The 24,523-nt window shown below is 43.0% G+C and overlaps 1 protein-coding gene across 1 annotated transcript in view; it reads right to left on the bottom strand.

Moving 5' to 3' along the window:
- bmp1a (bone morphogenetic protein 1a) overlaps nt 1-24,523 on the bottom strand; it is a 169,187-nt gene that overhangs the window by 125,889 nt on the left and 18,775 nt on the right. Inside the window, exons 2-4 of the mRNA XM_060931318.1 lie at nt 12,292-12,405; nt 9,976-10,119; nt 7,918-8,035 (exon numbers count right to left, since the gene is read on the bottom strand). Of these exons, the coding sequence (XP_060787301.1) occupies nt 7,918-8,035; nt 9,976-10,119; nt 12,292-12,405 (376 nt within the window). The remainder of the gene's footprint in view (nt 1-7,917; nt 8,036-9,975; nt 10,120-12,291; nt 12,406-24,523) is intronic.

Genomic DNA, 24,523 nt, shown 5'->3' with positions numbered 1-24,523 from the left:
CCATGATACCAAGGGAGGAGAACATGCTGTTCATTCACTCAACTCCCCTCACATTTTTCCTGCTGGTCCTGAGAATCGAACCGGTGACCCTTTGGGCCCAAGGCTGCTTCTCTAACCTTCAGGCCATGGCTGCAAGCAAGCTGACTGATATTTAATTAACTAACTCATTGGACAACACTCTTTCACTCCTGTCTCCACCACCACCCACACTCATACTCCCACACTGCTCACCTCACAGACACTCATGGACAATCTCTGGACATTTTTCTGTCACGTTTGGGCATGTGGCAACACAGGACACTGTTACCACTTTTGCACTCTTGTTCACATACTGTGACGAAACATATTCCATTGTTCACAGTTTGGATCTGCACTTTACTTATATACATCACTAGGCATTAGGGATGTTCATGTCCATCACTGATGCCGATGCAACACACATCTTGGTGCACTGCCAACGATCCGATAGATTAAAAAGACACAGTACCAGTCAAAAATTTGGACACCCCTCCTAATTCAATGGTTTTTCTTTATTTTTATTAATTACAAGATCACTTTAAGTAACTTAAAGTAATGATGGATGTCATAACATGGATTACTACAGTTGTGGTGTAGAATAGGGCTGTTTACTGTATTGTTATTATTTATTCTTTGATCTCAAACGCATTAAGAAGCCAAGAAATTCGTCCACTAATTAACTTTTGACGAGGCACATCTGTTAATTGGGGCGGCACGGTGGTGTAGTGGTTAGCGCTGTCGCCTCACAGCAAGAAGGTCCGGGTTCGAGCCCCGTGGCCGGCGAGGGCCTTTCTGTGTGGAGTTTGCATGTTCTCCCCGTGTCCGCGTGGGTTTCCTCCGGGTGCTCCGGTTTCCCCCACAGTCCAAAGACATGCAGGTTAGGTTAACTGGTGACTCTAAATTGAGCGTAGGTGTGAATGTGAGTGTGAATGGTTGTCTGTGTCTATGTGTCAACCCTGTGATGACCTGGCGACTTGTCCAGGGTGTACCCCGCCTTTCACCCGTAGTCAGCTGGGATAGGCTCCAGCTTGCCTGCGACCCTGTAGAAGGATAAAGCGGCTAGAGATAATGAGATGAGATGAGACATCTGTTAATTGAAAAGCATTCCAGGTGACTACCTCATGAAGCTGGTTAAGATAATACAAATAGCATGCAAAGTGTCATCCAAGTAAACGGTGGTGACTCTGAAGAATCTGAAACACACCTTGTTTTTTTTTTTTTTAAAAGGTCCCATGGCATCGTTTTTTCATTAATTGTGCGGTGGTCTCTAGTATGAATGAATGCCCTGTGAGCCGGTTTTGGTGAAAAAAATGCTGTGGTTCTCCTGTTTCAGGCTGTTCTAGTTTGGTGGAGGAGCGGGTGGCGGGAGAGCGACAGGATTTCAGCTCTTATCATTAATATTCATGACATGTAAACGTGTTACCTCTGATTGGCTAACAGCACTGTGCCGCTACCTCCAGTGGGTCAGAACAAGCGGATGTGGGTGTCTTACTATGGCGAGAGAGAAGGAACAAACCGCGAAGGGAAAAATACCGCGCGCTGACGTCATTAAGGTGCGACGCGGGGAAATAAAATAAATTCAACAAATGTTTGGGTTTTTACTGAACAAACAAATAAAATGAACGAGTGACTTAAAAAAAAGAATGTGGGTGTCTTTGTAAAAACTGTTTTGATTGGCTATTATAACAGAGCATGCTGCATGCTTTTTGGTTTTGTAGCGCAGAGTACCTGGCTAACTGCAGGAAGCGGTTAGCTGCACAGCTAATGTAGCCATTGCTAGGCTAACGCACCGATTTTAAAACACGGCAAAACGACTTAACAGTTATACACTTACTTGTTCGGTGTTTGTGGCTGATGCGGCAGGGATGCTTGGTACGGACCCAGGCTTCAGTGACAGTTGATGTGCAAAACCTGCCCTGTACTGGCCCAAGTTGTGGAAACATTCATCAGGAAAATGCTTCCGACAAACATACACCGTCTTAGGTAGACTCGACGGCGTATTATTGAAGTAAATAAAATTAAGCCACTGCGTCTTCAGGGGCTCTCCCGTCGGCAGTAAAAACAGACTCCTTTCTGTGTTGTCACATCCATGTACAGCGCAATTTCCATGTTTGGTGGCAACTTTTGAGCTGGGCGGGCAATCCATACAGTGGGTGGGAATCCAGAGGGGGGGCGTAGGAATCATCTCCCTTGCTGACGTAGTAAAGGGAAGAGCCCATCATTGCGCCATTTTGACGCGCCATTCTCAAATGTTGACAAAGGGTGGGCATAGTTTGGTTTACACATTATGAAATTTCTGGCCACTGGGGTGACTTAAGAAGGTCAGAGGAACTCATTTTAACGTTAAAAAACCTCAGAAAGTGAAAATTTCATGCCATGGGACCTTTAAAACCACTTTGTTTACCAGATAATTCCCTGCGCTATTTCATAGTTTTGATGTCTTCAGTATTGTTCTACAGTGTAGAAAATAGTTATAATCCAGAAAAAAAAAAAAAACTATGAATTAGTAGAGTAAGGGTATACAAACTTTTGACTGGTACTGTACATATCTAGCAACTACTAATGCGATACAATATAATTCATCCCTATTGTAATGCAGCGCAATATGATGCAATGCACAAAATATGATGCGATGCAATTCAATATAGTGGCGCTTCCTCCTCCATGGGACTCAAGGAGGGTCTGGGGCGTTTATTTCAAAATCCTGTTGACGCTACGGCGAGAGACATGCGTGATTTGTTTTGGAAGGTAGTACCTGGTGGTATCAGATTGCCTATAAGCAAACTTATGGACACCAACTAAATGCTACTTGGTTACATCTCTTGTCGAACAGCGTCATGAGTTCCTGGTTCTGTTACCAAATAATTGTGCAAGTTTTCTGTGGAGCAGGTTCCCAACCCTGGTCCTGGACTACCCCTTGTTCTGCACGTTTTAGTGTTGTTCCTGTGCTAATACACCGGATACGATTAACTGGCTGGGGAAATCACTAAAACGTGCAAGACAGGGGCTCTCCAGGACCTCAGGGCTCTCCAGGACCTCAGGGCTCTCCAGGACCTCAGGGCTCTCCAGAATTGTGGTCTGGTGATTTTGCAGACCGTTCAAAGTGCCCCAGTGTTCAGACCCTGTGCACCATACAGCTGTCATCCTGAACACAGGAGTGTCAGTGTTTTTTTGTTTTTTCCTTGAACATTACCTACAAAAGGCAAGTTGAGGATCTGGAGAACAAACTGACCAACCCCTTTTATGAAATTACATTTGCGCAGGTGGTGAAGTTGTCTGGGAAGTTTAGATATAGAGGTCATGGAAAACTGTGTGCTCCAGAGCAAAACACTGGATAATTACATTTGTAATATTTGGCGAATTTCTAAACTCCTGAAGTGGCTGAATGATCGGCTTTAAGTCTATTGGAAATGAGTCTTGGGTGCATTTACGCCTGCGTTTTTATGCGTCTAATCCCTGGTCGGAAATAATCCTCATGCTGCAGCAGACACAATAACGGCCATCCGTGACTCCAAACACTTTGTGTCGTTGTGTCTGTGTTTATTCAGAGCACAAACACTATAATATTGAAAGACATAACACAACCTGACATTGCAGGAGGATCTCTCTCTCTCTCTCTCTCTCTCTCTCTCTCATACACACACACTTGTACTTCCATCTTTGTGGGGACTCATGGACATCATGCATCCCCTAACCCCTTACCCTAACCATCACAACTAAATGCCTCACCCCAACCCTCACCTAAACCTCATTCTAACCTGAACCCTCAAACAGCCCTCTGAAGAAGTGAGAACCAGCCAAAAGGTCCTGACTTCCCAAAAAAAGTCCTCACTCTGTTGGTAAAAAACATATTCCGGTCCTCAATATGTAGCAAGTACAATTACACACACACACAGACACAAACAAACACACAATTGCACACAAACACACACACCCAAACAGTCTGTTCTTTTGTAGGTGTAACAAGCCACTCTCTAATTATTAAGAATCCAGGATCCAGAAATGACGCCTTGAACTTTACACTGAGAAGACAGAGGTTTTTCACACACATACTTCTAACCCCCCCCCCCCCCCCCCGGGCCGCCGCCCAAGTACTCATCAGAACTTGATTAGTTTTGTTGGGGGGCGAGGGGGGGGGGGGGCCCCTCTGTATAACTCGCACACACACACACCCCTGTTGTTGGCTGCACTTTAAGAAAAGGCCCCCTGTATCTCCACAGAGCTAAAAACGACTAGCGGTGAGGCGCACAGGGCAGAAAACACACTGCTGTACTTTATCACACCAGCCTCCAGGTTCTTGCTCAAGCGCCGATCCATTAAATCTGCACTCTCGCACATTCACACGCAATCCGACCGCTACGGATATAAATAACACACCCTTATTATTAGCAGTGTGTGGTTCAAGTGCTGCGTCTGTTCTATTCCAGTTTGTGTATTAATGCTGGCTCAAAGAACTGGAATTTTTCTGGACAACGTTACCAATTTCATCCATCCATCTTATAGCTAAACAGACTCAAAGCCTGGAAGAATGTGATGGAGTTTCATGTGAAATAAATCGACAGTAATGTCGTGATCGGTCGTTAATAAGCACGTTAAACATCCTCAATGACTTTAAAAACCCCAGCGGCTTGTGACTGTAGATTTTAATGGTGCAGGATGACATTAATAACTAGACTGCATTTCCGCAGAGAAAATTCATAGTGTGCTTGCTGAGCTGCAGCAGAACAACTATCATGCTAACAGCTAGCATGCTAACATGCCAAGCTTAACAAGTTAACAGCTAGCATGCTAACTGTTAACATGTTAACAGCTAGCATGCTGACAGCTAGCAAGCTAACATGCTAAGGCAAATGCTAACATACCATGGCTAACTGTTAACATGCTAGCATGCTAATACTAACATGCTAACAGCTAACATGCTAATGACTAATGTTAACTGTTAGTATGCTAACACAGAGGCTAATATGCTAACGGCTAATATGCTAACAGCTAGCATGCGAACATGCTGAGAGCTAGCATGCTAACATGCTAAAATTTAACATTCTAACATGCTAAGCCTAACACGTTAACAGCTAACATGCTAACTGTTAAAATGCTAACAATCTAAGGCTAATATGCTAACAGCTAACATGCTAAGGTGAACACGCTAACATACCTTGGCTAACTGTTAACATGCTAATGCTAACATGCTAACAGCTAGCATGCTCATGACAAACATGTTAACTGTTAACATGCTAACACACTGAAACTAATATGCTAACGGCCAACGTGCTTACATGCTAAGTCTAACATTCTTTGACAAACATGCGAACTGTTTGCATGCTAACATGCTAACACAGCCTCAAACAGAATTCAGTCAAAGACGCTATTACACGTTTAGATTTCAGCAGAATCTCAAAACCGACACAAAAGTCCTGAAACTAGCCCAAAACATTTTGGAAACAGTTTGTTTTCGGTCTTCTTTTCCTCAGCCTTTGCATGGTGTGGAAACAACGTCACCACTGGAACTTGGGATGGTCTCATCAAGTTCAGGAAGTGATGTCAAAATCAACATGGCTGCTCACATCTGCTCTTATTTCTTATCTTCTCAATTAATCAATCAGTTATACTGTACATAAAGAATTATTCTATCCACATTGACAGGATATGACCAGTCACGCGCTCTGATTGGCTACTCTACTACTAGGATATCAGCTCATATACCGTGAGTAGAGAAAAACAAAATGGCAGAGCGCATCAAGTCAGATATATCACTGTTTTTAAAAGAAACAGAAATGGCTAAAAGAATATAGTCCCCCCCCAAAACAAAAAAAAAAAATCTCCTGTTCCACACTCCAGCCCAGTTGGTGGCGGTAATGCACCTTTAAGTTGGTTTGCCAACTGCCAAAAAAACCTTAAAGAAGAAATAGAAGAAGAAAACGGTGGACAGCGTTACTGAACCAGCCGAGGACGAAATAAAAACTCCACTCGAAAATACCCCCCCCCAAAAAAAAAAAAGACGCAACAAAATATGGAATTAAAAGTATTTGATGGTAAGAATGTGTCTTTTTATTTTTCAGGAATTATTATTATCGCATTTGCCACAAATAGCTCCTGTCATTTTGCCGGTTTGTTTACATTCTAAGTGGAAATTATTTTGTCTGACGTTTTGTATAAAGTTTTTATTTATCGAGTTTGAAAAAAGGGCGGCACGGTGGTGTAGTGGTTAGCGCTGTCGCCCCACAGCAAGAAGGTCCTGGGTTCGAGCCCCGTGGCCGGCGAGGGCCTTTCTGTGCGGAGTTTGCATGTTCTCCCCGTGTCCGCGTGGGTTTCCTCCGGGTGCTCCGGTTTCCCCCACAGTCCAAAGACATGCAGGTTAGGTTACCTGGTGACTCTAAATTGAGCGTAGGTGTGAATGTGAGTGTGAATGGTTGTCTGTGTCTATGTGTCAGCCCTGTGATGACCTGGCGACTTGTCCAGGGTGTACCCCGCCTTTCGCCCGTAGTCAGCTGGGATAGGCTCCAGCTTGCCTGCGACCCTGTAGAAGGATAAAGCGGCTTGAGATAATGAGATGAGATGAGTTTGAAAAAAATAAAAATAAAAAAATGTTCCGTTTCTCAAAATCCAGTGAATGTGGATAGAATAAAACCGTTATTCCGTTCAATCTCGTCATACACGGCTTATAGTTGACGAGGCGCTGTTGGCTATCAGCTCATGTACGACTCGATTTCGTGGAACAACTTAAATATTTGCTTTAAATCAAAATCGACAAATCAGATGCATTTGCAACTTCTGTGCGGAAGTCGGTAAAAATGACGTCATTTGAATGACTGAGGTTCTACTTTCGAGGTCAGTCGAATGCAGAATAACTGTTGGTCCTCCCCTGAGCATGAAGGACTGCGATTCCTTCCTTGTTGCAGTTTCAGTTTTTGACCACTAGGGTCAATAATAACTCGATGGATGCTCCGAGATTAGAATGAAGTACGAACTGAGGTGGGGGGCGGACACAACTCATTTTTATACACAGGACTGAAAAATTCTCCTTTGTTACCTACTCTATGTAATCAAAATCAGCAGGGCAACTTGAACTTTGTTTATTTATTTCTATTCATTTAAACCGTTTTTCCTCCTTTACTGTAATGGAAAAGTTTATTTCGTGGAGATTTTATTGCTGGAGTTTGCAAACATATGGTCTACTGGAGATGAAGTTTATTTATGGCTCGGTAACATCTCGCCAGGCCAAAGCAGCTGAACTCCGGCTGAGGTGAAAATAATGAGGCAGAGAAACGCTTGACTGCACTCTGAAGAAACTAAAATCTGAACTCGTGACTCATGGTGTGCCTGTGCATGTGTGTGTGTATGTACTTTAACAAATGTGTGTTCAAATGAGAAAAGTTGGAGCGACAAACTAGACATGCTCCGATCCTAATGATTTCTGAGCTAAGAGAGCAGTGTGGCTATTAACCTCACACACACACACACACACACACACACACGAAGGATAAGGAAAAGCAGAACAATGGCCATGTGGAAGAGGATGGATGGAAAAGCACTTAGGCAATAAATCAGGAAGAAGTGAGTGAAAAGCAAAGAAAGCAAGAAAGAAAAGTGAAAAGACGCTCGCCCACTGAGTGAGCGAGCACCATTTCTTCCTGAAAGAGTCAAAAGCTCCAGTTCCCCTACTGTGGAGGCACACGCACACACACACACTTTTCTTCCAGCTAATAGCTGAAACAACTTCAGGTCAGGCACATACATCCAGGAAATAAAAATAATCACCGTTTATATAAAACACAACATTAACACTTGTGCGCACACACACACACACACACACACACACACACACACACACACACACAAAAACCTCTGAGGCATGTTCACACTTTATATACACACATTAACACTCGTGTTCGCACTCACCCACACGGCCGGTAGGTGAAGACGATGTAGCTGTCCTCTGTGGTTCTCTCGATGAACGTCACACAAGTGTGTTTCTCCCAGTGTCTCATCGCCTGCCTGAATATGGCCCTTTGACTGCCTGTAGAGTGCATGCACACACACAAAATATTTACATGAACTTCACATGTGAGATTTTTGCATTCTCCAAATTAAGAGAAGATGTTTGGCGTTAGGTTTTACATTCATAAAAATATGCACTTCATGAGGCTGAACAGATGAAAACACGCCTTCGGCTACATTTTCTGACTTTAATGAGCTGCAGTTGGATGCACAAGCCCAGTCCAGACCCTGAGTTACAGTCATATATGTGAAGCTGAAGGCAGGGTGCAGGAATGTGGTGACTAAGCACTTCTCCTTGTGCAGAAACTCGTTCGGTGCTCGAGGTCTCTGTGTCTATGTTATGGCTCTTTTCCACTACCCTTTTTCAGCTCACTTCAGCCCGACACGGCTCGCGTTTCGACTACCTCAGAGCGGCACGACTCAGCTCGCTTCAGCCTTACTCAGCACCCAAAACTCACACGGTTTTGGAGTAGGGCTGAAGCGAGCCAAACCGAGCCGAGTGGGGCTAGGGGCGTGAGCAGACACTCCCCTGTGCACTGATTGGTGAGGAGGAGTGTCCTCACATGCCCACACACGCCCCGCGAGCACGCTGGGATCTGTAAACACCGTAAACCCGGAAGAAGAAGAATTACGAATTATGAGAATTTCTGAAGCCTTATGCGCCTCGCCTCATCTATACGCTCTTGCCAGTATCTGTTGGCGTTGTCGGTGACAACAAGCCACAGCACCAAGACCAGCAACACTAACGACTCCATGTCCTCCATGTTTATTCTTTACTATCCGGGTCGTGAGACTACCGCTTAAAACAGACCTGGGCATTTTACGGCCCGCGGGCCGCATCCGGCCCTTTGGTTCATTCTGACCAGCCCGCGTAAGGTTAATGAGAAATTACAAAATAAACGTATTTTCTAATTTTACCTCATGCATGGACTGACTGTGCATTGCTTTTATATTGAAGTTGTGTTCATCAAAAACGCAGTGCGTGCGACATGAACATGACATGAAATCCCACGAAACCTAATCGCGCGATAACTACTTCCGTAATTTGTCCAGACCAACCACAAACTTGTACGTCATCCTTCAAACGGTCCAGCCAATCACATAGTGTGACGTCACCAGCAAGCGCCAGAGCCCAAGCGGATCTGTAGATCTGATACCTACACTGAATCGACACGGCATCATTATTAAAATATGACGTATCTTGCTTGATATTTGGAGTAGAAAGACAATATTGTGATGTCTTTATTGTGTTTTGGGGTGAATGTGACTGAAAAAAATGGTACAAACGTTCACATTTTGTTAACCATTGTTTTGGGAAATTTGATTGAATAAATGACCTTTTTTTTTGTAAGGCAACCTCGTTTTTTCCATACTCTTACCAGTCTTAGCAGCTTGTAAAAACAATGTTATTTACTGCTTTATATAAAGAAATACAATTAATATTACGCAGAATTTTTAGTTCAGCCTTTTGGTCCGGCCCTCCACAAAATTTTCTGTTTCTCATGTGGCCCCATGGAAAAAATAATTGCCCACCCCTGGCTTAAAAGGTCACTGATGTCACTGTTTGCGCCGCCTAACGACATCACGTGACGTCCACCCACTTTCACTAACTCCACCCAATGTGTCCACCCACTTCCAGCCAGCACGGTTCAGCGCGGTTGTAGCTGAAATGCAACCCCAACAGCCCCACTCAGCTCGACTCAGCCCAACTCAGCACGGCACGGCTCAGCCCAACTCAGCCGCGTTGGTAGTAGAAAAGCGGCATTAGAGCACCGAGCAAGTTCCTTCTTGGCCAATTAAGGTCAATGTAAAAATATTTGCACACTGTATTATCTAAGCCCTCCTCAGACAAACACACAGGGAAATAAAAGTTATGTAAAGTCCTTGCTCATTAAAAATAACATGGACGCACGTGTGCACACGTACACATCTAATTAAAGAGCTTATTAACACACTTACCACTAAAGTTGCCGCTTATGACATAAGGGATTACACCCTCGGGCCACACCCTCTCAGGGCGGGACGTCGCTGCTCGCTTCCTGCGCTGTGAGGTCTGCTGATTGGACCTGGCAGCGTTCGGGTTCGTGTCGTTGGCTAATCCACCTGCGTTAGTTTCATTTAAAAAATAATCAGATTTACTCAGGAATCATGTTGAATTAGGGCAAGTTATAGAAACTTACAGAAACATTCAAAGACAAATCAGATTTACTTCATGTTTCACCTATGAAGACTTGGTATATTATGTGATTTTGGCTTCAACTTGCAGAAACCAACTTCGTCAAACGTAATACCTGCTCTCAAAATGACTTTCAGACCGCAGCATGCTAATTTAATCCGTGTGCATTAGCATTGTGCTACATTTCAACCAGATACTGAGCTGTGTGATGCGGCCTGACAGGCAGCAGAGTTGCTGTTACTATCCATGAGGTGTTTTTATCCGTTTATACCACAGCATATTTCCAACTATTACAACTGTTTAAGTAGGTGGGAAGGGAAAGGAAGAGGAGGAGGGAGGAAGAAAGAAGGGAAGGAAGGAAGGAAGGAAGGAAGGAAGGAAGGAAGGAAGGAAGGAAGGAAGGAAGGAAGGAAAAGAAAGGAGGGACAGGAAGGAAAGGAAGGAAGGGAGGGAAAGCAGGGACTGGAAGGGAAAGCAGGGACTGGAAGGGAAAGATGGGAAGGAAGGAAGGAAGGAAGGAAGGAAGGAAGGAAGGAAGGAAGGGACGGGATGGGAGGAAGGGAAAGGAAGGCGGGAAGGAAGGAAGGAAGGAAGGAAGGAAGGAAGGAAGGAAGAGGAGGGAAAGGAAGGAAAAGAAAGGAGGGACAGGAAGGAAAGGAAGGAAGGGAGGGAAGGAAGGAAGGAAGGAAGGAAGGAAGGAAGGGAAAGCAGGGACTGGAAGGGAAAGATGGGAAGGAAGGAAGGAAGGAAGGAAGGAAGAGGAGGGAAAGGAAGGGAAAGATGGGAAGGAAGGAAGGAAGGAAGGAAGGAAGGAAGGAAGGAAGGAAGGAAGGAAGGAAGGAAGGGGAGGGAAAGGAAGGAAAAGAAAGGAGGGACAGGAAGGAAAGGAAGGGAAAGCAGGGACTGGAAGGGAAAGCAGGGAAGGAAGGAAGGAAGGAAGGAAGGAAGGAAGGAAGGAAGGAAGGAAGGAAGGAAGGAAGGGCGGGCAAGGAAGGAAGGAAGGGAAAGCAGGCATGAGAAGGGAAGAGAGGGAAGGAAAGGGAAAGAAGGGAGGGAAGGAAGGGGAAAGCACAAATGGGAAGGGAAAGGAGAGATGGGAGGGAAGGAAGGAAGAGTCCTAATTTTTGTAATTTTTCCCCATATATTAGTTTCCTCCGTAATTTGGTCACACAAATTCCCGCTCACCAGCCAGCTCTCCATGATCATACAACAGCCACCAACCAGGGAGGATGAACTCTAACATCAACGTGTTCTTCCTCCAAGACACGTGAAACCAGCCAACCGCATCTTTTCAAACTGCTGCTCATGCTGCATCACAGGGCAACGTAACACCCTCGGAGGAAATCGCCACCTGCCCTCTTCCTCATAGAGGACCTCACAGACATCCATGATTGGCTTGTGTCATGGCTATGATTGACAGGTGAGAGAGAGTATGGCCAACTCCTCCCACCCAGAAAGCATGGCCAATTTTGCTTCCTTGGCTCCCGGCTATGGGAGTTGTACTTTTTATCCACTTATACAGTAGTTACGTTACGTTTAATGTTGAGGAACATCCACAAACCACTTACATTAGACACATCAATTAGAAAAACAAACAAACAAAGTCTATAGAAATGTTTATCCTGTCACAGCCATCACCATGATCCTCTCTCTCATATACGTAATTATCTTTAAAAGTAAGTTCACAAATCAGCTGCCTAGCCTCTATAAGCCACAATTAGTTGAGATTTTCGACTTGTGTAGAAATTATGGTCCGAAATTCAGCTGGAGCAGGAATCTAAGCTCTTCTGGTTAAGAGATCTTTCTCCATGAATTCAGTGCTACTTATGTTGCTACTTATAGCAAATTGCTGCTGTGTGGCTGCTGTAGAAAGCCACAGAGTGGAGGCATTTGCGCCTGCATGTACATCTGCCTCTTAAATATCAACGTTTACTGCAAGACGTACAAAAAAGTGTCACTCGAATTGAACTGCTTTTCACAAGAGCAGAAATTCTCAAGCAAACGTCATCAAGCTTGGGATGTTTAACACCTTGACGACGTTTACGATGTTACGTTCCAATTCATCTTAAAGTTGTCACTCTGGATTGAATCAAACTTACCTGTGTCTGTGCGGTTGAGGTTTATCACCGTTTTCTGGACGACATCAATAATGCGGTCCACTTTAAACATGCGCATGTCCTCTTCATCTAGCGCTATGTCCCCCAGATAGGCCACTGCAATAAGCAATAATAATGTGTTTCATTTAATGCTGATTCTATGAATAATAATAATTTTAAAAATAAAAAAATACAAGCAACTACATTGTTGTATGAAATGCCTTTGATTGGAACATGACTCAAAAATCCGGCATGCTTTCGCATATCGAGTCTCCCGAGACTCTGTATAAGGGTTCAGCACTTATTCCAAATTAAATAAATCATGCACTGAGATTTTAAAGTGTTGCCTCTCTTTACTCTTGCTGCGAAGCGGCTGCTGCTGCAGTGTCGCACTGACCTTAATGAGAACGTACGTATAGACTTTAATTAGCTCATCAGGCACTGATTTCTGAAATAATCTCTGAAAGGAGCACTGCAAAGTAGATGTCCATCTCCTGGAAACGTCCTGTGGACTAATTAGGAAATTATACACACAGGCTCCAAGACTGTCACATTAAAGATAGATGACCATTCAGATTTTTCAAGTTTAGATCATAAAAAGAATTTTCCCCGACACTCAATTATTTTTGTTTAGTGGACCGAAAGCTACTCAATTCGAATCACAGACTTCCAATTTTATTAGTTTTTTTTTAAATAAAACAATTAATGAATTTTAGGCCACGTGGCCCTAAATTCTCCGCTATTTTTTCCTGCTTCACCATGACCCAATTCAAGATACTATGTCATGCATTACATCCCGTGGTGGGCTTTCCCTGTTCGCGCAAGGCATTGTGGGATACAAATCTGAAACAGGAGAGAAAAACGGAGGACGCGAGTGTGCGAATGAAACGTGAAAGACCGACTACAGTAACGGAACACCAGAAGAAAAAGACGTTATGTTATATACAGTACAAAGGAAAGGAAACGCAGGACCAAACTAATAAATATCGGCGCTCAGCGAGCACCTCGGTGTGATAAGCTGTTCGTTTAGCGACAGAATGATGGAACTGTTAGTGCACGCTCAAAGGTAAACCTGCGCATGTGCGCGCACACACACGGACTTCCTCTGTCTGCTTGACTGCGCAAAGCAAGCGATTTCATGTATATTATTTGCTTTAATCCCCTCAAATTAAATAACTTCCCAGCCACAGAATGGCCTGATATTTTGTCAGATATTACAGAAATAAACATATATCACAATGACCACATTTCAGAGGGAACTAAATTTCACCGATTTTATGAAATCGAAAGGTCATCTAGCTTTAAAAGGGGCTATATTATGAATAATTTACTTTTTCAGTGCTTGCGTTCATACATTTGGGTATCTAGAAATAAGACACCCAGTCCGTTTCTTTTGTTCTGCCTATTTCAGAAAACATGTCCTTCAACAAGTCATTCAGATTCAGCTCCCCTTTCTATGTCACAAGGGGAGCGCATTTGAATGATCCCGCCCCTCAGCCAAGTCCCACTCCTGGCTTGGGAATTGCCAATATTCATAATGCTATCTGATTGGCAAGTGGAAGAGAGGGGTGGGGTAAGCAGTGACCCATTATCATTTAAACAGGCGCTCAAAATGAGCAGTTTTGAACAGGGCTGTTTAGACAGGGTAAGAAGGGAGCTGTGGCGCTTTATCCTTGTGGTATTTTGACCAAAGCATGCCCTAGTCATTTCATTAAGACCTCAGGGAACTGGGTTAAAGGAATACGCCGGAGTGAAATGCTTTCTAGGTCTATTTTCGCATTATTGGGAGTGCATACGTTGAGTTGCTACCACAATCACATCAATCGGTTGTGTTTTGAGAAAATGAGTTTTTTGCGATTTCAACCCGAAAGCGCCAACACGGCAGTGCGTGGGGCGTGTCTTTTTGCCGATACAAAACGCTAGTTTTAAAACCATTGCAAAGCTCAAAACAACATGACAGTTCTGTGGAAGTGAGTAGAGGGTTCCTACAAACAAAACGAAGTGTCCCTGGCTCTGCAAGTGCACGGACAGAGTGTGTAGAAGAGTAAATATAAAGCCAGTGACCTTACCTGAATTTGGTCTTCTCCAGACGCCATGTTCATGGGACAGTCCAGCGGGATGGGCTCTGCACTCAGCACTCGACTTTTACGGACTGTCCCATGAAGATGGCGTCTGGAGAAGACCAAATTCAGGTAAGGTCACTGGCTTTATATTTACTCTTCTACACACTCTGTCCGTGCACTTGCAGAGCCAGGGACACTTCGTTTTGTTTGTAGGAACCCTCTACTCACTTCCACAGAACTGTCATGTTGTTTTGAGCTTTGCAATGGTTTTAAAACTAGCGTTTTGTATCGGCAAAAAGACACGCCCCACGCACTGCCGTGTTAGCGCTTTCCGGTTGAAATCGCAAAAAACTAATTTTCTCAAAAGACATCCGATTGACGTGATTGTGGTAGCAACTCAACGTATGCACTCCCAATAATGCGAAAATAGACCTATGCCGCTTTTCCACTACCAATGCGGCTGAGTTGGGCTGAGCCGTGCCGTGCTGAGTTGGGCTGAGTCGAGCTGAGTGGGGCTGTTGGGGTTGCATTTCGACTACAACCGCGCTGAACCGTGCTGGCTGGAAGTGGGTGGACACATTGGGTGGAGTTAGTGAAAGTGGGTGGACGTCAGGTGATGTCGTTAGGCGGCGCAAACAGTGACATCAGTGATCTTTTAAGCGGTAGTCTCACAACCCGGAGAGTAAACAATAAACATGGAGGACGTGGAGTCGTTAGTGTTGCTGGTCTTGGTGCTGTGGCTTGTTGTCGGTGACAACGCCAACAGATACTGGCAAGAGCGTATAGATGAGGCGAGGCGCATAAGGCTTCATAATTCTCGTAATTCGTAATTCTTCTTCTTCCGGGTTTATGGTGTTTACAGATCCCAGCGTGCTCACGGGGCGTGTGTGGGCATGTGAGGACACTCCTCCTCACCAATCAGTGCACAGGGGAGTGTCTCCTCACGCCCCTAGCCCCACTCAGCTCGGTTTGACTCGCTTCAGCCCTACTCCAAAACCGTGCGAGTTTTGGGTGCTGAGTAGGGCTGAAGCGAGCTGAGTCGTGCTGTTCTTAGATAGTCGAAACGCGAGCCGTGTCGGGCTGAAGTGAGCTGAAAAAGGGTAGTGGAAAAGGGCCACTAGAAAGCATTTCACTCCGGAGTATTCCTTTAACTTGTGGAAAAGAGGTATAATATGTTGCCTTTAAGACCCGTAGGAGATGTTCTGTGTGTATGCTGTTCTCGGAAATTATTCAACATCCATTCAGGATTGAGAATTCAATCATTATCAAGTCAAAACATTACAAAAATATTTTGGAGTTCCAAACGTTCGTATTTTTCCCCAGCACAAAATTAAACGTTACAGAAAAAAAAAAAAAAGTTTGTATCTGAGCAGCATATTCCTAGCCTAGTAAACTAGACCCACCCGCCTAGCAGCCAAAAATATTTTTGCCTAGCGAGTGGGTCTAGCCTCGCACCATATAAACAAAAACACCCCGGGCATCAAATCGTGCCCGCCAATCACAATGCAAGGTTTTTGTTTGGATTCTTTGGGCGGGCTTTTGCAGGAGTGACGACAAAGCTGCGCGACGCTGGAGAAAGCACAACAGGAAAGATGGCTACCGCTAGTGAACAGCGCGCGTTTGACTCCGCTTTGGAATCAGTTTTAGAAGAATTAGACTTGGAGTTTTCGTTGAAACATGAGCAGGAAGAGGCTCTCCGCTCATTCCTTTTCAAGAAGGACGTTTTCGCTGTTTTGCCGACCGGCTATGGCAAAAGTCTGATCTACCAGCTGGCTCCGCTCGTAGCCAAAAGGATGGGGCTAGTTTGTGCAGTACGAAGAATTAATAAACAGCTTTGAAACATTACTTTTTGATTGTTTCTTATTTTCCCGTTATTTTAAATTTAAGGGAAATTATTTCACCAAACACCACTAAATAAAAACTCTCAAAAACAGTTTAAGCAAACCCTTGAAAAACACTTTGAAAAAAAAAAATGAGTGTATGTGGTACAGACTCCAAACTTGTGGTCATTATCTCCAAACTTCTTAATATCTAGAACCTGTTTATTAATTAATACGCATTTTGAAAAATTATTTATTTCAAGGTCTCCGCCACTGCTTTCTGTCGCTCTGACTACGTCACAGTCACTGTTGCGCTGATTGGTCAGAGCGTTGGCCTATACGCACAGAGACAGTTTGAAAGACAGCGGGTTGTTCCTCCTACCCCCTTCGGAAATGTCTACGGATCGAGGCCAGACTAAATATTCACATTTAGTCTGGCTTGCCAGGCTAGCATATTCCATAAGAGAGCACTTTTCAGATTAAAAAAGAAATCATAATGAAGGCTGCTGGGTTTTGGTGCAAAATGAAGAAGCGAGTGTGACAGTCAAAGTGTCCAGAAGAACTGGGGCTGGTTCTGGAAGATGCTCAGTCAAACCTACAGCTCATTTCCGCATCAAACTGCACTCACTGGACCCGAGACTACTATTTTTTTTTTTTTAAGCAAAGGGTCGTCTCGCACCAAATACTGACTTTGTTTCATTTATTATGGCTTACTGCTTATCATAGTGTTTTTTTTTTTATGTTGAAACATTTAATTTCATTATTTTTTTAAGCCAATTTTGGTCAATAGCATTTCTTTACATGTGCCTAAGATTTTTTGCACAGTACTGTAAATATAAATACCGTGTAACTTGATTTGCATAGTGGAATTAAGGAATTATAAAATCACAGTCACGTATTGAAGTTTTAGCAAGTGTTTGGGAAAGTTGCATTTTGTGAACGTCCATGTACTGTAAAGCCATTGGGCTAGGCTATTTACTTTAGCTTGTGCACTTTTTTTTTCTTCCAAATGCCTTTTTTCCGTCTACATTTTGTCAAACAAGAAGCTCTCTCAGTAACATTAACCCCCCCCCCAACACGGCAGCAGTGCAGTGTATAAAGCCTGTCTGCTTTATGACACACTTCTAACTCTTGTACTGACTTGACTGAAATGTAATAGAGCCATATTTACTGTAACGTTTTTGTACAGCTAAAACGTACAATTTTATTTGGATCCTGAAAATAGAATAACAAAAAAAAAAAAAGGGTTTGCATGTCAAGATCTCAGATTCACGACCAAGACACTGTGCCATAGGAAACGGAGGATTAAATTCGCTCACTAACAAACATGCCCAAGCAGAAGATATTTAAAAAAAAAAAAGTCTTGGAATGAGAGGTTTGGAGAAAAGTAATGTTATGTATATGACAACACTTAATTCAGCCAGCCCTGGACACATTTTCAACTTAACACAGCCAGGCCAAAGTGTGGTCAAAGTTTGTTTTGGCTCTCCCATAAAGTTTGTCAAATAGAGCTCCTGTCTCTTCGGCTTCAGACCTTCTCTAATTAAAATAAATAAATAAATAGAACATTTCATCACAGACGCTGGAACCTCAGAGGCCCAAAACAATTTGTTTCACAAGGTGACATTTTGAACAAACCAGCAATCACTCGGAACCAAAGTCCAATTGTTAAAATAAAATAAAATCTTGAGGTGATGAACCTAAAATATGAACCATAGAGTGAAATATGCCCTGATAACTATCCTTTTAATCTTAAACATCTGGATTTTTTTTTCTTTTTTCCCTTTTCAGAAAGCCAAAAGGAGCTGCTGACCACATTCCCTCCTTCTGGCTTTTCATCATTTTTGAAGATCAAGAATACACTTTTCTTAGAAACGCTGAAAACATTTAAAAACTGTCAGAACTGAAAGTATTCTGAAGAGAAAAAGATAGTTCTGGTCCTGGTTACTAATAAATCATCGAGTACAAATCCAAGTTTAAGTTCCTTATTCTTGATTCTGTTTGGAAAAAAAAAACGGGTGTAATTGTTGATTTGTGTGAAGAAAATGTTTATATAACATTTATGGAAGGAATCTCCAGTACGAGTTTTTGTAACAGCCAATGGGAGGATAGTTTTCATGATGGAGGGCTTTGTGGTTAACAGAGGAAGCTGCCTTTTTTTTGTATTAACTTTAAGAAAAAGGAAAAAAAAAAGACGCGATAGATACTGTGACTAAAGTCACAGTGATTTGCGCTAGCTTTTACAAACTGGGACGTCCATCACCATACCCTATAGATCCGAAACGGTAAGAGACGCTTAGTGAGGGAAAAAAAAGCCTGTTTTTCATGGATCATTCTGGTTCGGTGATCCAGATCAGCACCAAAAGTCATAGCAAGTTACTTCAGCCCAATGAGATTGTTCATGTGAAATTTGGTGATGATTGGTTGAAAACTGAGGGAGAAATAGCATTCTAAAAATCGTTAGGAGAAGAAGGAGAAAGATCCTGAGGGAGAGAGAAACAATTTGTGCTACCGCTGTTAGCACAAATTAAAAAGATGTGATGAAACGACTGCTTATAGCAGTTATAATTATGCAAGCAATAACAGGAAGTAACCCGTCTCATGGACGTTTCATAACAGTAAAAATGTAACGTAAAATAAAATGTATGATGCCTCATTCTTTAATAAATAATGAATCACAAAGGTGGATAGAACCCATTTAAGAATATAAAAATGAACTCTCATGCATTAGCTACCTTGAACCCCTAGCTAGCAAGCTAGTATTATAATGGGATGTTTGTGATCTCCTTTGTGTTCAAAACTAAATAGTTTTGTGTTTCCATAAACATCTGAAAGACAAAAATTGATTTTATTTCCTCAATCCCCAGAGGGCAGAAAGCCAAGGGTTAAAGATTTCAGTTTTCACAGTTAGTATTCCCCACGAGCTGCGTTTGCTAGGCTTGCCTAGTCTCGTTTGTTTGAGATTCTTCATACCCAATTAAAAGTTATCTGCCAGGTCCTTTCAGTAATGGTCCCCAAACAAAAGATGGACTAGAGAAAAGAAATAAGACAAAATGTTTTTTAGTCAGCAAATGGCTAGGGAGCAGAATGCTTTCCTGACCTTAATGAGACCAAGAAGGTGGAGATTAGTGCTTTATGAGCAGGAGAGGTAGTAATGACGTGGTTTAGTAAATGTTGTATGCCAGAGGCAATGCGTGGGTGCGGGTACACACTGGAGCAGGATTTTCAAGAAGCATGTTTCTTTTCTTTTACAAGTTTTAACACCAACATGCATATAGAGTTTACTACCTCAGTGCTACAGGAGTTGGAACCTGTGTGTTTGTGTGTATGTGCTTTTATGTACTAATGAGGACCAAATGTCTCCACAAGGATAGTAAACTCTTACAATTTTGACACTGTGGGGACCATCCAAATATACAAAAGAAAAAGTGATGGTTGTTTTTTAACAAAAATCAAAAAGAGACTAAAGGTTTCCTTTTCGTTATGGAGGTTTAGGTGCAGGCACAGCATTAATAATTGTATTAACGGAAGGTCCTCAGAAGGATAGTAAAACAAACGTAAGAGAGAAAGAAAGAAAATGTACTAGTGAGGACCACAAGGACCTGACTTCTCCACAAATCTGACAATTTTAACGTTGTGGGGACATTTGGATGGTCCCCACAAAGAACGTTGTTGTTAGACATAGATAGATAGATAGATAGATAGATAGATAGATAGATAGATAGATAGATAGATAGATAGATAGATAGATAGATAGATAGATAGATAGATAGCTTTTCATTACTGAGGTTAAGGTTAGAGTTAGGCTGAGGTGCAGGCACAGCATTAATAATGATGTCAAGGGAAGGTCCTCAGAAGGATAGTAAAACGTGTGTGTGTGTGTGTGTGTGTGTACCAGCTACAGCCCATCCAATAACCCCCTGCCCAAGGGTGTAGAATAGACCTGTACTTACCTGTAAACTCCCCCCCCCCAAAAAAAAAAAAAAAAAACCCTGACCTTTATTACTACCATCTGCTGTTAAACTCATCCAAGCACACACACACACTTTCTCTTGTCATCAAATCCAAACCAAACAAAAAAGAAGTTCTGGGAAGCTCATCTCAGAGCCTGCAAACCGACCTTGCTTCACCGAGGTCTGCTTGAAAGCAAACCTTCACTAAATATGGCTGAAAGGCCTGAAAATGACAGGGTTTTGCTTCTGCAGGCTAGCATGTGTGCCAAGGCAGGCAGGCAATGTGGATCACTGGCTAATCCCAATGTGGTCAGCAAAGAAGGTTCAAGATTGCTTGTAATCTGAATAGTGTGAAGATAGCAAGCTTTTTAAGGTTGTCAAAACAAAGGCAAGAGAAGAATATGAAAGGAAAGAGTCAGCAGTAAGAGGCATCATGGCACCAAAAAGGCTCCTCCGTCTCTTACTGGGATTCAGAAAAAGTCCCAAAGGATACACCAGTGATTGAGTGCATATGCTAAAACATGCAGGTTTCTTCCAGCAAGACCAGACGTGCCACAGAGACACCTTTAAACCTACATGGCACACCAAGGTATCCTTGCATTTACTTCTATAAAGCGTCAGGCAGAGAGGAAAACAATGCGAGAGCAAAAAATCCTGATAGAATTCTACCACATACACCAACACATCATTAATAAATCAAGTGCTCGAAAGTGCCTGCTGCCACATATGAGAGAAGCCAATGAGGAAACCAATTGTGGCATTAACCCCAGCTGGGCAAATTTCTTCCTCTTCAATTCATCTGGCTTCTCTTACTGTAGCTCCACTCCAAGAGCAGCAGGATCGAAATAGCAAGTGGCTGAGAACCAGCGTCAGTTAAAAGATTACCGCACGTCTGCAGCTGAACACAAGGTTAGCACCACAGAAGGAAATTCCACAGATATTCCAAACTTATTTCACCCCAGAGAAATGTGATGAGGGAGGCACTGATGACATCAAGGACAGAGACCTGTGTGTAAGCCAAGAAGAGAAATGAATTCGAGATTTCTGGTCAACTATGCCAGCCCTGAATAATTCCTGAAATTAGATACAAAGAATCTTGAAGGATAAGATTGTGCGTCCAAAATTAAATCCTTCAGATAAAAGATTTAACTGTGAAAATACAATGCGTCACCAGTTTAAGCAGGTGCCAGTAGCGAACTGAAAAAACGGGATGCGCATCCTAGCAACGGTTCAACAAAAACAACCCAAACAAACACTTGCCATAGTTCAACCCACCTGCTCACTTTTGTGAATCTGAATTCACTAGTGAGCAACATCGAGTCTCAATGTTACCACATTGGCGGAAAGACGCCACCCATGTTGAGGGTAGAACATGTCCGCTTGTACAACACAGTCAGGTCCCCCCAAAGAACTCTCCAGGGAGCCTGAATCTATCCCTTCCAAGAATCGAGACCCAGTAATGCATATCTCAACTGTGGCCAAGCTCCTAATCTGGCATGTAATTGTTCTCCATCCAGGGCCAAGACCGAAGAAAACAAGTGTGCAAAAAACAGGCAGCCCAACCCCAGCCCTTCCTTGCTTTCTTTCTGCACAGTTGTCGTGGTGACGCTGTGTTTTTTTCCTCCCCTCGTGTTAATCCCTTCAACCACAGCCCTTGACCATGGTAACTAAGGTCCTGACAATCAGTTACAAGAAAGATCGGACATGTCTCAGCAAAAGAAAGTCCAAGAATAAGGTGGTTCATTGCCCTGAAAATCCACTGAGCAACAAATCCAGTCAAGGCCATGAACTAATGAACTTAAATAAATGCATTGCAAAGAAATGGGGGATGAAATGTTTTATGAAAAAGGAGTGGAGCGGCAGATGGCTGTTTGGTTGGTTTCCAGACACATTCATTATGAAACAACTCAACAGCTGCAGCATAACCATGGCACCCATGGAATTCACCAGATTTCATGATCGAGAGTCATATAGAACAAGGTATTCTGATTGCCTGGAGCATGGAAGGCTGGCTTTTAGCCACATTTTACCTTCCTGAAGCAAAAAGGATGGTACACCATCATTCCATAGATGGTGATTACAACAATGACCACTTGTTTTAGCATGGATTAACCTGTATGGGTTTCTTTTGAGCAGTTCATTCACAATATAAGCCAGATTCAACAAGATAACTTGTTTATGCCTGGATAATGCCGTACCGAAGCACTGATCAACATTACAGGCATTTAGCAGACGCTCTTATCCAGAGCAACATAGAACATACCCACAGCAGCCCAGGGAGCAGTTGGAGTTAGGTGCCTTGCTCAAGGTCACTTTAGCCATTCCTACTGGTCCAGGGAATCAAACTGGTGACTTTTTGGTCCTAAAACTGCTTCTCTAACCTTTAGGCCATGGCTTCTCCTAAGAACATAATGCTCTTAGTGCAAACACCAACAACCAGGTAAAGAGGTGGAATATGATCTGAAGCAATCAAGGAAATGATCCTCCAGTTCTGTCAGAGAAAGTTCTTTGGGAAGCTTGTTAGTGAGACACAAGGCAGCACTTCCTTCACTTCAGGTTACCTTCATTCTTTGGCCATGGTTTATTTCTCACACAATCTCTGGTGTATTCTTCTTGACTGCTTTAGAACAGAAACAAAAGACACACACACACACACACACACACACACACACACACACACACACCACAAGAGTGGTTTACATTACCCATGAGCAGAACATAAGAAGTCTAGACAGGTACTTAAAGCTGCTGCCCACTAAACAAGAGGTTTTCCTTTACCCCCATTGGCGTCTTTGAGGTAGATGGTTTGGAAGAGGGTGAAAGTGGTTGGGGGCGAGTAGGTTGGACCTTAAAACAGATCCGAGTTAGACTCAAGCCCAATGCGCATGACAATATCAGTTACTTCCATTAAGCCTCATTAAATACAAACGTAACGTTTGCATCTGAATGGTTGCAGTGTATTAGGAGACGGAGGTGGGCCAATCATTACAGATCACAAAAGAACCAGAGTTTGTATTTCATCCATCACTAAATAAAGGCTGACAGTGATAGGCAACTCGAAGATCCTTTGCTTGTTGGTTTTGCAAGCTGGAGTTTTCTGTATATCCTACTTTAAATTTAGAATGTTTGAGGTTTCGACTCCAATCATAGTAATTGCAGGTCCTCATACTGAAAATAACCTTTCTTGTTTTTGATTATGGTCCTTTTCTGTCATTCTCAATCATGAGGATGGGTTTGTCTCATAAAATTGCTCATCTTGGACATAAAAAAAAAAAAAAAACCAGCTCCAGCTGGTCTTCTTCTGAAAATCCTCACCTCAGCCTTTCAGGATGACGCAGGCTAAACCCCCGGCTATCGGAGCTGTACGAGCACACACTTGTGGGCCCTGGACGAAGCCCTGGGGAGATGGGAATTATTCCACACCAAACGTTGTGTGCCTTTAGGGCTTCTCAGAGCAACATCAGGGAAATAATTGTGATGACAAGGGGGTGGACTAAAGACGGCTGAACTAACACACTACCAGAGGGCAGAAAGGACGGCTGCAGAAACTGTATGACCCTAGAGACGTCGGTCAATTGGAAGTTGTTTGACAACTTCTTCCAGCATGGCTCAGCGGCTGTCAAAAGACTTTAAAGATGACAGACAGACTACTGAGAAAAGGACTTGGGACCATTAATACCGATCCCTTTTGTTTTGATTTCCTATTATACCTTTTTTCACTACTTTAGCTTGTCCCCCCACTCCACCATCACCACACATACTAATTGTTTTAACAGATTACATATGTTTAAGAACCATGAGGCAGGCATATATGACACACTGACATAACAACATGAGGCAGAACTTGTAACGCATATGCACAAACATACGCTCGTAAATAGAATGAGGTGCCGTGAAACCAGCAGGGGGTCAGAAAAGTGGCCGATGTCAGTCCAGCCATAGCACCCCCATTACTGCAAACAACCCAATTACTGCCAACACAAAGAACTATTGATCCAACACACCATCAAACAAGACTGACATGCATGCCTTTCCGAGACCTGACCAAGGTTTTAAAAATTTATTACGTGTCATGAGATGAGTAACTTGGTTAAGCATTTTTATGCTTTCAAATCATTTTTTCTAAATGGTTGAGATCTAGCACTTACATAAAATATATTACGTTATACAACTTTTCATTAGTACTATGGAATTAACCATTAATACTGTGCCTTTTAACACTTTCAAGTCTTTAATTAATAATTGCTTTATGCAATGCGAACATGGTCTATTCCAAGAACACTGGTAGTGAGGTCAGAAAACATGTTGAATGTGACTCCAGAGATGTCCACAAGTGCCGGCGACCGACGGTTTTCTCCGCCTACACAGACAGTCTGCGTCGGCTACTCACTCCCAGAAA

The sequence above is a fragment of the Neoarius graeffei genome, chromosome 10, assembly GCF_027579695.1.
Source record: "Neoarius graeffei isolate fNeoGra1 chromosome 10, fNeoGra1.pri, whole genome shotgun sequence".
NCBI lineage: Eukaryota > Metazoa > Chordata > Actinopteri > Siluriformes > Ariidae > Neoarius > Neoarius graeffei.
The sequence above is the reverse complement of the archived record's forward strand: the minus strand, read 5'-3'. Positions and strand labels throughout refer to the sequence as shown.